Here is a 14,235-nt window from a genome sequence, read left to right on the forward strand (position 1 = left end):
TTTAGCGACGCCATGTGGCGGATACGGACAATAACAGGAGGATAAAAACAGATGATTTCACTTTCTGTTTTGGTGAAGTGAGACATAAAGTTTCAAAGAGAAGATCCCAACTCTCCGGATTAATCTTCAACTTCCCTCGGGTCTGTACTTCACTGTACTTCTAAGATTTACTGTCGATGGAAAACATGGAGGCAACACGCACCTGCGGCCAATGGTGAGAGTTCACTCATACGCAACAAGTTTAAATGTCTGCTTGTTTACTGTTGTTCTGGGCTTTATATAGGGCGTAAAACAACATGGACACGTTACAGTAAGACTGTGGTACAGTTAATAAACAGCCACACATTGAATACAGCACTTCTCAGTCTAAGTTTAACAACTATTACACCTGCTCACTGGGCAGTAAACACGGGGACAAAGTCCTGCCAGGTGATTTATATACGGTGCATTTGTAGGCAGTAAGAAAATATTGAAAACTCTTCTATTGTTGACAGGATAATATGAAGAGATAAAGTGTTTTAATTGTATTTCCCGTAAGTGTTTACATGGGAATCAGAAGCACTCAGCCTCAGTTAGTTTCACTTTGAGATCATGCCCCTTATTTATCTTGACCTGAGTGAACTAAGAAACATTAGGCTAATGTGCAAAGTACGCATGGAAATAATTATATCTACATTTATTTGTATTGATAAATGTATATTAAAAGCACAATACTGCATTTAATTATAGACAAATCATCATTATCATAAAGACACACAAAACTTTCTGTCAAGTTCAGGAAAGAAAACACAATGTTTTAGTGAAGGCGTCAACACCTGAATTATGTGTTTTTCAGATTTGATCATACTTGTTTAATAGATTATAATGAAGCTGTTAGAAATACACACAGGATTACTTCCCTCTGCATTAGTCAAAGTGCTCCATTATAACCTCCAGTGAACATTAACGTCCATGCCATGTGTTGATTTTTCACTTTCACTTTTCTATTTTAAAAATAAATCCTACAAGAGCAGACTGAAGTGTAAATGTGGCATCATTTATTTTTCATTAATGCACAATAAGTTTCAATAAGTTTAATCCAAATAAAACAGATATAAAATAATGGCAGAAACTCTGATTCAGCCACAGAGAGGTCGCTGAGGCCAACTTCGCTCTGCACGAGACGCACTGCAGCCGCTTCCTGTGTGTCTGTCCCGACTGTGACGAGTCGGTTCCCAAGGAGCAAATGGACCAACACAGGGAGGAACAACACACTGAGGTACACAAACACACACACACACACACACACACACACACACACACACACACACACACACACACACACACTCATAATGGTATATTCTCTGTAGGTTTTACAGTTCTGTTTGTTTTTCAGGTGAGATGCTCCAAGTGCCACCAGAAGATGGAGCGTCGACACCTGGCGGATCACGAGGTGAGGTCATCAATTATTGTACAGTAAAGGAAATGTGTTTTTAATATTATTTAGTCATATTGCAATGAATTAATATTGTTTGTTTAGATATGCTACATATTTTTATGTATATTATTGGCTCCTGAGCATTGCAAAATCAATGTCACTGGCAGAAAATTACAATAAAATGAAAATACAAGCAAAACATTGGATGTTATTTGAATTTATATATGCTTATACAAAATTATATCATTTTTTAAATGGAAAATGAGTGTTACGCATAGGGAACAGGAGTGTGAAAGTTGTTAGGTGTCTACAGAGTCCAGAGAAAGATTGCATCATGGGAAATGTAGGACATGTTTGTAGAGTTTAGGATACACTAAGAAATAAAAGTGACATGTCTTTCATAAAAACAACTCCTAGAATAAACAAATAATCAGTTTCAGTTCATATTTTTTTAGTTTTTTCTGCTCATGTGTTTTATTTATTTTCCTCTACCTCTCCCTCGCAGGCTGAGGAGTGTGAGCAGCGCCTCCAGACCTGTGAGTTCTGCGAGCTGCAGCTGCCGGCGAAGGAGCTGGAGCAGCACCGTGTGGCCTGCGGGAGTCGCACCGAGCTCTGCAGGGAGTGTAACCGCTACGTCAGACTGAGGGACCTGCCCGACCACGGGCCCGTCTGCTCGGCCGCCGACGCCGGCTCAGGTCCTCCTCACACCAACAACACCTCGCCACATACAAGTAAGGAGGAGCAGGACCCAACACAGAAACCTTCATCTCACCTTTATCAAGTGTTTTAACTCGTCTTGTTTATTCTCTTTCCGCAGCACAAAGTAACGTCAGCAGCAGCAGCAGCAGCGGTGATGGTGGACACAACACGTCATTTCTAGATCAAGATGTAACCAACCATATGGTATATAATGTTTTTTTTCTTATTTATGGATAGATATGGGTCAGTGACAAATGCATTTTGCTAGATTTCTATATTTGAATTTTAATGCATTTTAGCAACACTGGGCAGGACATATCCTACAGTAAAAACACAGCTTTTCTTCTAAATAATGTGACAAATTATGTAAAATTTGTCTAAATCCATAGTCTTGCATTGCAAAAGTAATTTACATTTATTCCACATTTGAGTCTAGATTTATTTTCCTATAAATCAGAATTTTATGAAAAAATACCAGTTATACCCCTTGACATTGGGTTGCATCACGTCATTGATCCATATACTGTATGTGAACCATGAAAAAAAAACACATTTTCAGTTGTTAAATCTCATAAGAATCAATGACTAAAGTAAATAGGAATAAAATAAAGATCAATAATTGCACATCAACTGCATATAGATAATTTCTTATAACTTTTAAAAATGTATTTAAAAAAGGTATTATAAACCTTACTTGAAGCACAAGTTCATTGATTATAAGTCATTCTTCCTACATTGATACTAATAAGTATGCAGTTTATAATAATCCAAAATTAGACTAATTATAATCAATTTGAGGTGCTGCATAAACGAATGAATGAAATGAATTACGTATTTGATGATGCTTAACTAATACTTAATGTTGTGCAGTTATTATTAAGTGTTACTCAAAATTTCCACATGTATTAGTTGTTGTCACTTTACCTAAAGCAGGAGTCTGCAGCAGCCACTGAGGCGTTACATGACAGTGATGAGATAATGTAGCATTCAGCTAAAATGTTAAGATATTATAATATCAGCATAAGTGGATAAGAGTCATACATGAAGAAATAACTTACTAATGTGTGTTATAAAGTAATATTTTGTTAAACAGTGAGGCAGTGGTAGTAAAATCTGAGAAAGAATTATGAATAAAGAAAGAGTGTGTTTTATCTTCAATGCCTCTGCTCTGTGTCTCTAAACTCAGCCAATCCCGGAGCCCAGGTGGGATTACTACGACATGGAGGACGAAGATGAGGACGAGGACGAGGACGAGGACAGTTCCTCCAGGCCAGTTGAGTTTTCTCAGCTGAGCAGCGCCTACAAGTCGTCTGGGCCCTCCAACGGCCCCGTGGGTCACGCAGGAGATCCGGACCAGATCGGCACCTGCCCCCACTGTCACCTGGCCCTGCCTGCCCGCACACTACACTGGCATCAGGTAACTCCACTGCTTTAGTCCACATTTATCACTCAGCCCTGAGGTTCACTGGCGACAGCTACAGCACTCATCACTGTGACTTGTATTCCAAAGTTAGATGGCCCTCACTATCTACCAGGCGTGATCGACACTGGATTTTATTTATTTTTAAAGCTCTTACTGGTCTCTTACCATCTTATATTAACTCACTAGTATCTTTTAATGCAGGTTCCCATTGCACACGCTCAAAAGACTGGCTCACACTGCAGGTTCCCTCTGTCAACACCGAACTTGGAAAGACTAGTTTTTCTTACTGTGCACCTTCAACCTGGAACTCTATGCAAAATCATCTGAAACTTACCTCACTTTTACCAATAGGGCAATTTAAATCCGTAATTACATCATATTTTACCTCTAACTGCTCCTGCTTTTAACTACACTTATTTATTCAAGTTATGCTTATGTATGTTTGTTATGTCTGAATATTTATGTATGTATCAATTGTTTTGCCTTCTGTCTTTATATGTTCTGTGTTTCATCTCGGCTATATTGTAAATGAGGTTGCTCCTCAATATATCTCCGAGTTTAATTAAAGGTTATGAATGAATGAATTAGTTTTAACGTTACTGAAAAGTTTTAAAATAATACAATCTTTTTCTCTTTCTTTCGTCCTCTGTGTGTTTTCAGACCAAATGTCGAATCTACACTCTGATGAAATAAGGAGAGAAACCTCATCGGGGCAGACAGGTGTGTGTGGCGCTGGGATGTGGAGTTGTTTTTCGACCTTCATTAGATCTTTTTATGTTGCAGTGTTAGCTGAAGGATCACATTTTGTTTTTTACTTTAAGTGACCTTCAGTTTGAATTTGTGTTGTATAGTGTAAAAATACGCTGCATCCAGGCAAACTTAACACGGCTGATAACTTTGTTCTGTTGTTCAGCAAAGTCAGAAACATCTCTATAACAACTATTTAAAAGGTTTACATGTCTGAATCTGCACATATTTTCTGTTCAAATACAAGGTGTTTCACTCTTCGTCTGTTTTAATCATGTCACTGAGAACAAGAGTAAACTATCAAGTTTAGGTAACAGATGTAAATTACACTGACGTTGTTGACGTAATGTTTGGTTGTTTGAGGTCTGTTTGAAATGTAATTAATGTAAGTAAGTAGATTTAGTTTGATTTAGCATCAGATCGGATACATGTATGTCTCGTGGCCATATTGTTACGTCACTGTTTCCTTAAAAAGTCATGACAGTTTCACCTGAGGATTTGTGTTTGTGTGATAACTGTTCAGCTGCTCAGTAAACACTCCTGGAACAACGAGGATATGTCTGGTCTTCAAATGTTGAGATATCTCATAAATATCACATAAAACTCATAATCAGACTGAATGAGAAAAATAATAAATTGTTCCTCAGATAGTATTTGAAATAAAAGATGATTTAAAGGTTTTGTTCATGTAGAAAGAGTCCAGTATAGTCATAACTGAGAATTTACCACAGAATAAACTGAAAAAATAAGAAAGTAGACAGACTTGAATAAGGTGGAGCTGTATTTTATGAAACAGAAGCAGCAGGTGTGTGTGTGTCGACCTCTCAGAAGGCGTGTATGGTGATGGGCTCCCTGTGCTGGGTGCACACGACCTCGTCGATGTAGAGCGAGCTGGCCTTGATCTCGATGTTCTCCTGCAGCTCCAGCTGGCAGCGGACCAGAGCCCTCTGCTGCTCCTCCGACTGGGCCACGGCGCCGTGGAGCCTGGGGGCAAAGAGACACAGAGAGAAGCCACGTAAAAAAAACACTCCTCCAAACAGGGTAACCCCTTTAATTCACGGGCCGCTAATTACGTGATAGTGTCTAGAACTAGCCTAGAAATAACATTTAATTGCGTCATAATGTCTAGAAATAGCCAAGAAATAACGTCAGTTTCATAGTAATGTCAAGAAATATAGCTGTTGTCCAAGAAATGACGATTGAGTGCGTAGAAATAGGCCAGAAATATCAGTCAATTGCAAGGACTTGGTGGAGAAAAACAGGGTTAAAAAAAATTTGAAATTTGAAATTGACCGTTATTTCTAGGCTATTTCTTGACATTACTACATAAATAATTGTTATTATTTAGCTATTTCTTGACACTATCACATAATTAACAGCCTGTAAATTAAAGGGTTACCAGGATGGTTTAATAAGCCAGCAGCTCCAGGTATCTTTAAACAATCAAATCTTTGATCATCTTCGGTTAAAGATGAAGGGACGTCCTTCTATTTTGCGATTTAGTACATAAATGAATGGAAACACCTAAATTGCAAGAAAACAATTCGATACACCAATATGATCGCAAAACAGCACATGTTTCGCATTAATATTTATATCGATCTTCAGATAATTTGACCAACAAGTGGATGGAAACATGGTTATAGAGAAACACTGTGATCGCCCAAAACATACAGACCTTCTTACTGAATTGGAAAACACTGTTTTCTTGAATAAAAAGTGAATATTATTTGTTTTTTTAAATAAATCCTGCCTACCCCAGCTTTAATGAAGGGATAAATATACATATTTCATAGGTTTGTTTTTTCCTCTCATTTCAACATTATATATACAACAGACATAATTTAATTCCTTTAAAGCGCCAGAGGTGGGCGTGTCCCGGTCGTACCTGTTGATGTGTGCGGTGAGCTGCTGCACCTCGGCGAGGAGCTGGGTCTGTGCCGGGTCATAGCACTGCTCCTTGGCGGGCCGGTGGCGCCGCAGCTCCAGCCGCGCCTGGGCCAGCTCCAGGAAGTGCTGGTTTTCGGCGACGGCCACCAGCAGGTCCTCCCTGATCCTCTGCTGGCCGGCAAACTCCAACAGAGTCTGGACGAGGAGGAAGAGGTGGAGGAGGAATGTGTGTTTACACTACAGATTATGTCATGGTGACAATGGCTGAAAAGTATTACAAATGGCGCATACTTATTACAAACAAATCTACTGGCCTACGAAATGAAGTGATACTAAGGTTTTTTTTGTTTTTCTGTTCATTCACTACTGTTTTGTTGTTGTTTTTTTAAACTTTTTTTTAAATAAAGTTCTGTTTTTACATTTTCTCTTTTTCATATAAGACCACTGAGAGAAAATCAGGGTATGTTAATTTTTGTTGATTGGGTGCAATAGTGACAGTCCATTAAATATGGTTCATTTTCAGCACAACAAACAAACGTACGACACAGTTTCTCTGCTAAATTTGGACTTCCCACCCGTACCACAGAGTTTTGAGGACAACCCTCAAAGGAGACAAAAAATAGGAACATCATACCATGAGTATTGTTTATGCTAATGATCTACAGTAATGATAATAGTTAGTCGTGTTTACGTCCCTCGGCAGAAGAGAAAGGTCTCTGCTACTGCATTTAAACCACATGCTGTTTGTTAAAGGTCAAGGTTTATTGGCAAAATCTGAATATACTACCAATGAATATATTTGTGTAAGCGTATAATCGCTATAAAATAAAATCTGTTTGGTTTTCATAGCCTTATAATTCTTCTTTTATATAGCAAGAGTCTTGCTTAGAGAGTGTCGCCATCATGCGCCGCCATGTTTGTACGGTATGGAAAATCCAGCCAACCAGAGAGAGAGAGAGCACGTTTCAAGAGTTTCACGTTCATAAATAGACAATAGAACTGGAATGCTAGATTTCACTGTTTTCCCCTCATTTTACACACTGGACCTTTAAAGGAAAGGAATCAACTCCAAATTTTCCATTAGAAAAAAGTCTTACAACATAACTTAACTTATTTTAACTTATTAAGACTGTCTTTGCTCAGACATGTACAGGCCGTTAATTACGTGACAATGTCAAGAAATAGCCTAGAAATAACAATAAATTTCATAGTAATGTCATGTTTTTCATAAAGGCAAAAGATTACACGTGCTTTTCATGCTTTGAATTTTTTTTATTTCTGGACTATTTCTATGCAATCAATTGTTATTTCTTGGCCATGTTTCTCAACTTTACTATGAAATTGACCGTTATTTCTAGGCTCTTTCTAGACACTATGACACAATTAATTGTTATTTCTTGGCTATTTCTTGACATTATCATGTAATTAGCGGCCTGTAAATTAAAGGGTAACCTTTATCAGCGGCCCCTACCTTGTTCAGCTGATCCTCCATCTGGCTCTTGGCCGACTTGATCTGCTGGACGTTGAGCTGAAAGGCCTCCGTGGTGACCTGGACCTGCTTCTGCATGTCGGCGGCCGTCTGCTCCAGCAGAGACTCCACCAGCGCCCGCAGCGACAGAGAGTTGGTCTTCTGCTGCGCCGCCTTGGTGATGTTGACCTCCGAGATGTTCTCCCACTGCTTCGGAGTCACTGATAGGCTGCAGGGGACGGAGACGGAGACAGAGACAGAGTCAGACGACGTCACCACTGATGATCTGTATACCTGATGATCTGTATAGCAGCAGGAGGTCAGGGAGGTCGTGGCTCACCGGGGCAGGAGAGAGACGGCGTTCTTGGACCTGTTCTGGCTTTGCACGGAGCTGGTGGTCATTACGGCGCAGGAGTTGTCGATGCACTGAGCCTCAAATTTTTCCTTCAGATCCTGCTCCAGGTGATATTTGGCAGATCGGTTCAGCCTGGGACACAAAGGAAAACCAGGCGGTAAACGTCATAAGATCCATTAGATTTGAGATTTTTTGAGAATCAAACAGTGTGAAAAAAGCCATCCAACATACAACAGTATGTCAACAAGTCCTCTCATAAGTCTGTCATAAGTCATAAGTTTCTTAAAACTGTGATTTTTACCTCATGCTGCTACGAGCACTTTGCACTTTGTTGACTACAAACAAGCAAAACAGCACTTTACCTAACCTTTCTCTTCTGCTACCATCTTTAAATCAGCTGTAAAATACACTAAAAACATTTTTTTTAATCCAATTTGTTTGCTAAGCACATCTCTACCTCGCACTTTACATCAGAAGTAGCCTGTTCGATTGTCTGTCTATGTTTCTATGTACTGTTGATGTTGTGTATTACTATTTTTTTTTTACTGTATTGGGATCTGGGACGTCTCAATTTATGTTTTATGTAATGGACTACAGACGGAAATTAGCTCTCTGCTAAATCTGGTGCACACATCTTTACATTCTTTTGTTTAATGTCTGTGTACAATGTCCATAAATGTAATAAAAAAAACACAAAAAAAACCCAGCACCACCCACCTGCTGCAGGTCAGAACCAGTCTGGGACACACAACACACACACATATACGCAAAGAAAGATAGAAAGAAGAAGACAAAAAAAAGGGAGATTCTGAAATTGAAGGGACATGAGCTTAGTCCTCCTCCGCATCCAGAGACAGGTCAGGGGAGTTAACAAATTCCATGAAGCAGGACCAAGTGTCAAGAAAAATCTTGGTCTTTTTCAAGTTTCAGGTTATAAAGAACCAGCGATTATATGTTCAGTTCAATTCAAAATACTTTAAAAATAGCATGAAAGTAGCTTTAAAAAAGGGCGACACAGCAGTCAAGGGTCGACAAACACACACAGTGTATATGTTGGAGGGCGAGTGAACTTCCAGGTGAGCCAACGTGTCCAGGTTTCTTACCGGAGCTGCTCGGTGATCTGCTCCACCACGCGCTGCAGCAGCGAGGCCACGCCCTCGATGACCTCCCGCTCCTTCAGCAGCTCTCTATCCACGTCGTCGTGCAGCCTCTCGGACGGAACACGCTTCATCCTGCGACGACAATAACAACACATAGAGCTTCATCCTCTTTTCCTCTTTTAACTTTTACTTTACTTTACTTTTCATTGAACTTTCTTCTCCTGCACATAAATCTTGTGGTGGTGTTGTAGCCACTAATTCTGCTGGTTTACAACTTGTGCATCATCCTTTAGTTGGATGCAGGTTGATGAATGACTGCAGGCTTCTTGTGATGGCATTAAAACACACACACACTCAGGTGAAACTGCACTAGTAACACAGTAATGAGGACTCTGTTCTGTTCAGCTGCACCAGCGATCCAGGATAGGATGATAGATGTGACACAAATTCCTTAAATTTATTGGAGCTAGTGCGGCAGGGATTTCTCAGTTCAAACAGCTTTGCTTTTTTCTTATTTATACCAAAGCTTCACAGTGAGAAAAGACCCAAAAAACTAAAGAGCCCGCAGCTGCAAAAATCAATAAGACAGAAGAGATGTAATTTGCAAGGGAAGTTTCCGAAGTAGCAAAACAGTGGAATAGATTTTTCCTCAGGCCGATCAATCCTCACCTCTCCTCCAGACAGACAACAGTGACTCTCAGCGGCTCTTTACAGGCCTCCAGGGCCTTCACCACTCTGCCCTGCAGCGCTACCAGGGCATCGATCTCCACAATAATCTCCTCCAACTTCAGCTCCAGCTCCCGCTTCACAAACTGGATGTCTCTGACCCGCTGGTCTGGAAACAGAGAGGAAAACAAAACAAAACAAATAAAACATCGTAATTCATCTTAAAGAGATAGGTCAACATTTTGGCAAATTGGCCCATTGCCATAATCCCTATAGTTTTAGCAGTAGGTTCATTACCTTTAATTGTCGGTGCAAGCTGTTTTTAGAACGGCGGAGCAGAGCCGCAAGCTGCTCAGAGCTACGCTACGGAGGCTAATGGGATTTCTTGGTTTCCCTCATCGAACTCATCAAATACACAATCCAACAACTCCAAAACGCTATGAGATAATAACAGAACGTTACGACACGGAGTTGTTTTAGAGGTAAATGCAGAGACTGTTTGCTGAAAAACTGCCCCAGACAGAAACGTGCATCAGTTTTTGCATGAATTTACCTCTAAAACAACTCTGTCTGGTAACGTTCTGATTATCTCATAGTGTGGTGAATGTGCAGGTCACAACTTGTCCACCAGAGCGTTTTGGAGTTGTTGGATTGTGTATTTGATGGGTTTGATGAGGGAAATCAAGAAATCCCATTAGCCTCCGTAGCGTAGCTCTGAGCAGCTCACGGCTCTGCTCTGCCGTTCTAAAAACAGCTTGCAGCAAAAATTAAAGGTAACAAACCTACTGCTAAGACTATAGGGATTATGGCAATGTGCCAATTTGCCAATATGTTGCACTATCCCTTTAAGTCTTTGAAACGTTAAAAACCACTGCAGGAAACACTGAGGTTTTATTCTCCTACTCACCCAGTCGCTTGTTGTCGTCGTTTTGCATGCGCTTACATGCTTTATCGGTTTCTACGATCAGCCTCATACACTCGGCTCTGAAGAGCTCCGAGTGATTTCGCATGACCTCCATATTGACGAGGTTGGGGCCACAGTTTTGCTTGGGGCTGAGCTCCGACGCAGACATTGTTCTCCAGAGGTCAGTCACTGAGAGTACAGACAGGAAGGAAGGACATAAAATCAGCTCAGGTAGGTAAACTTTACAAACAACATTATATGTCTTATAAAAACATTCAACATTTTATCAACACACAAATCTAAGAGGTAAAAACAGTATGTGCACTCAATTGAGAGGGTAAACAATTAACATATCAAAGACATACAATCCATGGATATTTACAAAGGCAACAAACTAAAAGCAAAATGTGCCTTTAAGTGCAGGAGTTTTACAAACACCAAGAGTCAAACAGCAACAGGAAACACACACAAGCAGTTGTCTTAATCTTCCATAAGGACGTTTCCTCCATGAGAGAATAATCTCTAAAGATATTCAAGGCTCCACAGAGAAACTGAAATTTATTCACTGAAGATATGTGAAAATGCACATAAGGCTATATTAGTATGTGTTTTACATGACACCCACTAGTAATCTATGTAACAATTTCAAATAGCACCTATAGCAGGCAGAGAGTAGAAATGAGTAGAAAAGGTTTTTTATAACATAAAGGAGGCTAACAATAAAAGAAAGAAACACTGTGGTTAGGCTTCATAAAGTATTGTATACACAAAAATTATAGCTACCCAATTATAAACATCTCTGTTACCTCCAGATACTAACGAGTAGTAAATAGATGTAGCCTTCAAGTAGTGTTACACATACAAAAAGAAATGATGTAATTTATCTTGGAATGAATGCGACCAGGATTGTCATCTGCTTTCCCAAATGAAATAAAGTCTAATTAAAACACAGATACACAATCGTCCAAAGAAAACATCATTGATTAGTGTGATTATAGCTGCAGTTTACATCTCAAAAACTGTTAAAAACGCCATTAGCTCCACAGTTGTGTTGTAAGTTGTGTTGTTCAACGTTTCACATAGAGACAGAATACAATACAAAACAAAAACAGAAGAAAAGTATTAACTTTACCTTACCTTACACCGTGCCGTAAAAAATAAAATGGAAAAGGAAAAATAAAAAACCCAAAACGGGACAGTTTTTATGTCCCCAGCGTCTCCCTGGAGTTCAGATGCAACCAAACAAGCGGTTACTGTGGCAACAAGCGACGTGATATGTCACGTCACGGACGTACGCGTCGAATTCCAAACGTGACAGCCGGAAGTCTAAACAAATCAGCTCCCTCTGACCCAAAAGAATAATAATAAAAAAGTGCGTGCCTTATTCCAAAAAGATATTGTTGCTACCCCTAATATTACTGTTTATTGGAATCGTTTCACAGATCATATTGATTGGAAAAAAAACTTGGATGCTTCCTAACAAGTTTTTAATCACAAATAAGGTTAAGGAGGTTTCTTACAAAATCATACATAGATATTATCCAGCTAATCATTATAAAGGATATTAATATCAACTGCTCTTTCTGTAATTTGCATCCAGAAACAGTTGTTCATTTGTTCTGGCTTTGCTCTCACACGGAAAAACTATGGGCAGACCTTAGCAAATTTATTATTGACTCTTTTACAATAGATTTTATTTTACTTTGGGAAAATGTTGTTTTTGGTTTCCATAAGTATCCCAAGAAAGAAGGAAAATGTTACTTTTTAGTAAATCTGTTTTTATTTTTTGCAAAATTTCATATTCATAAAAGTAAATTTTCTAAGAAAACCCCTTGCTTTTATGTTTTTCAAAAAGAAGTGGAACTTTATTTTAAGCTGATATGAAAAGACTATTAAAACCATTACATAGACCTTTGTAATATATATAACCTTGTTGTATAATGAACATCACCCCTGGCACATGTTCTTTGTATTTTCATTGTATACTGTTCCCTGTATACTATTTGTACCTGTCAACTTCTTTTAAATAAAGCTGTTGATTAAAAAAAAAAAAAAACAGCTCCCTCTGTGGTAACAGGTAAAGTACATCCTAAAATATGTCTTTGAATTATTTGTTCCATTATTTTGTTATTTATTTTTTATCTTTTTTTCTGTTTATTTACCACCAATGTTGAATGTGTAAATTCCCCAATGAAATCCTTAAAAGAAAAAGAAGTTACAGTTAGCATCACTCTGCTTTGTGTAGGATGGAAAGGACTTAACATTAATATTAAACAGAAATTATATTGCTAATATCTAATAGCTGTAATAATAATAATAAACAGACGAATCAATAGACACACACACACACACACACACAAAGAATAAAGTGAAACTCCTTTAATATTTGCATTGCCAAAGCTAAACATCTGTTGGTATTCTGATACAGTACATTACATTTCATTACCCTTCTAGTTGAGAAAAAAAAAGTTCAAAACAGTGACACAAACTGGCTAATGTCATTTGAATCCAGCGAGCCAATGACAACAACATTCAGTAAAAAGGAAATATTGACTGAGCTGAAAGTTTTCAACAGAATTTCTTAAAAATCAATCGATTTCAAAATAAGAAAGGCCATGAAAACCATGTTAATGATACATTATACACCGTATCAAAACTAAGCAGCATAGTACAGTACAGTAACCATAGCGACAATCATTTCCAAGGCACTTGCTGAATCCATATTGTTTCTCTAAATAAAAAAACAAACTGTCCATATTCATCTTTCTAATAAGACTATAACAATAATCATAATAATAGTGAACAAGGCTGTAAATACTGCTTCCTCACAATAAACAGTGCAACATTTTTTTTCTTTAATGTGACGACACAAACACACAATAAAAAGGGGGAATGATTAATATTAAGAAAAGCTGCTGGTGGGTTAATGAGACAACAAGCTGAAACGAAACATAAGAAATGTTCTCCTCAAAAAGTTTTTATTTATATATTATATGTATATATCTGTTTTCAAGTTCACCAGGAACAACTGAAATTACTTAAAATACTAAAGAGGAGAAAATAAAAACTGCAAAAATCTTTAAACTTTCTATAGCACTTCACTCACACGCCAAGGTAAGATATTCTGTGAGCCCTATGTAAATTACAAATAACATATTTAAACGTGTACACATATATAGATCCAGCTTAAACACTGCAGCGTTGCTTTAAGGACAGCAGACAGATTAAAATCAGCCCCACAGGGCTAAAAAATTATCATATTATATAACGAATAATTCCTTTTTTTTTAAATAAATACAGCATTTTTTTTAAAGGTATATGGTATTTTTAAATAAATCTGATGTCTTAAAGGGTTTCATTCAGTCATTATTTACTTCTCCACTGCACGTCTCTGAAGCCAAACTGGGCGAATTTTTAACCGGTAGCAAAAGACGGTATAAAATGCTCCTACGATAAAAATGTTTCTGTAGAAAAAAAATGTGGTTCGTCCCAGTTTATCCTCAGTAGTTTCAGTCTGCAGGGCCACCAGCAGCTCACCGGTACAGGTGTGTGTTTTTAATTTCTGA

General features: G+C 38.4%; 2 protein-coding genes across 2 annotated transcripts; one reads left to right on the forward strand and one right to left on the reverse strand.

The window, feature by feature from the left end:
* Positions 1 to 4: 4 nt before the first annotated feature.
* xaf1 (XIAP associated factor 1) lies at positions 5 to 4,772 on the forward strand. Its single transcript, XM_085794425.1, has 7 exons — positions 5 to 214; positions 1,123 to 1,258; positions 1,376 to 1,432; positions 1,923 to 2,148; positions 2,235 to 2,320; positions 3,303 to 3,533; positions 4,200 to 4,772. The coding sequence occupies exons 1-7, from the start codon at positions 177 to 179 to the stop codon at positions 4,230 to 4,232; spliced, it is 807 nt and encodes a 268-aa protein (XP_085650551.1). The 5' UTR covers positions 5 to 176; the 3' UTR covers positions 4,233 to 4,772.
* Positions 4,773 to 5,045: 273 nt separating this feature from the next.
* Positions 5,046 to 11,949, reverse strand: tekt1 (tektin 1). The gene is made up of 8 exons (XM_085794426.1): positions 11,807 to 11,949; positions 10,673 to 10,858; positions 9,769 to 9,934; positions 9,103 to 9,231; positions 7,985 to 8,131; positions 7,648 to 7,873; positions 6,175 to 6,371; positions 5,046 to 5,270 (listed from the first exon to the last, which is right to left on the reverse strand). Exons 2-8 carry the CDS (start codon positions 10,836 to 10,838, stop codon positions 5,111 to 5,113), a joined length of 1,191 nt encoding a protein of 396 aa, XP_085650552.1. The 5' UTR covers positions 10,839 to 10,858; positions 11,807 to 11,949; the 3' UTR covers positions 5,046 to 5,110.
* Between the last annotated feature and the right edge of the window lie 2,286 nt (positions 11,950 to 14,235).

This window comes from Trachurus japonicus, chromosome 13 (genome assembly GCF_045865225.1).
Source record: "Trachurus japonicus isolate A0001 chromosome 13, Traja_1.0".
NCBI classification, from domain to species: Eukaryota; Metazoa; Chordata; class Actinopteri; order Carangiformes; family Carangidae; genus Trachurus; species Trachurus japonicus.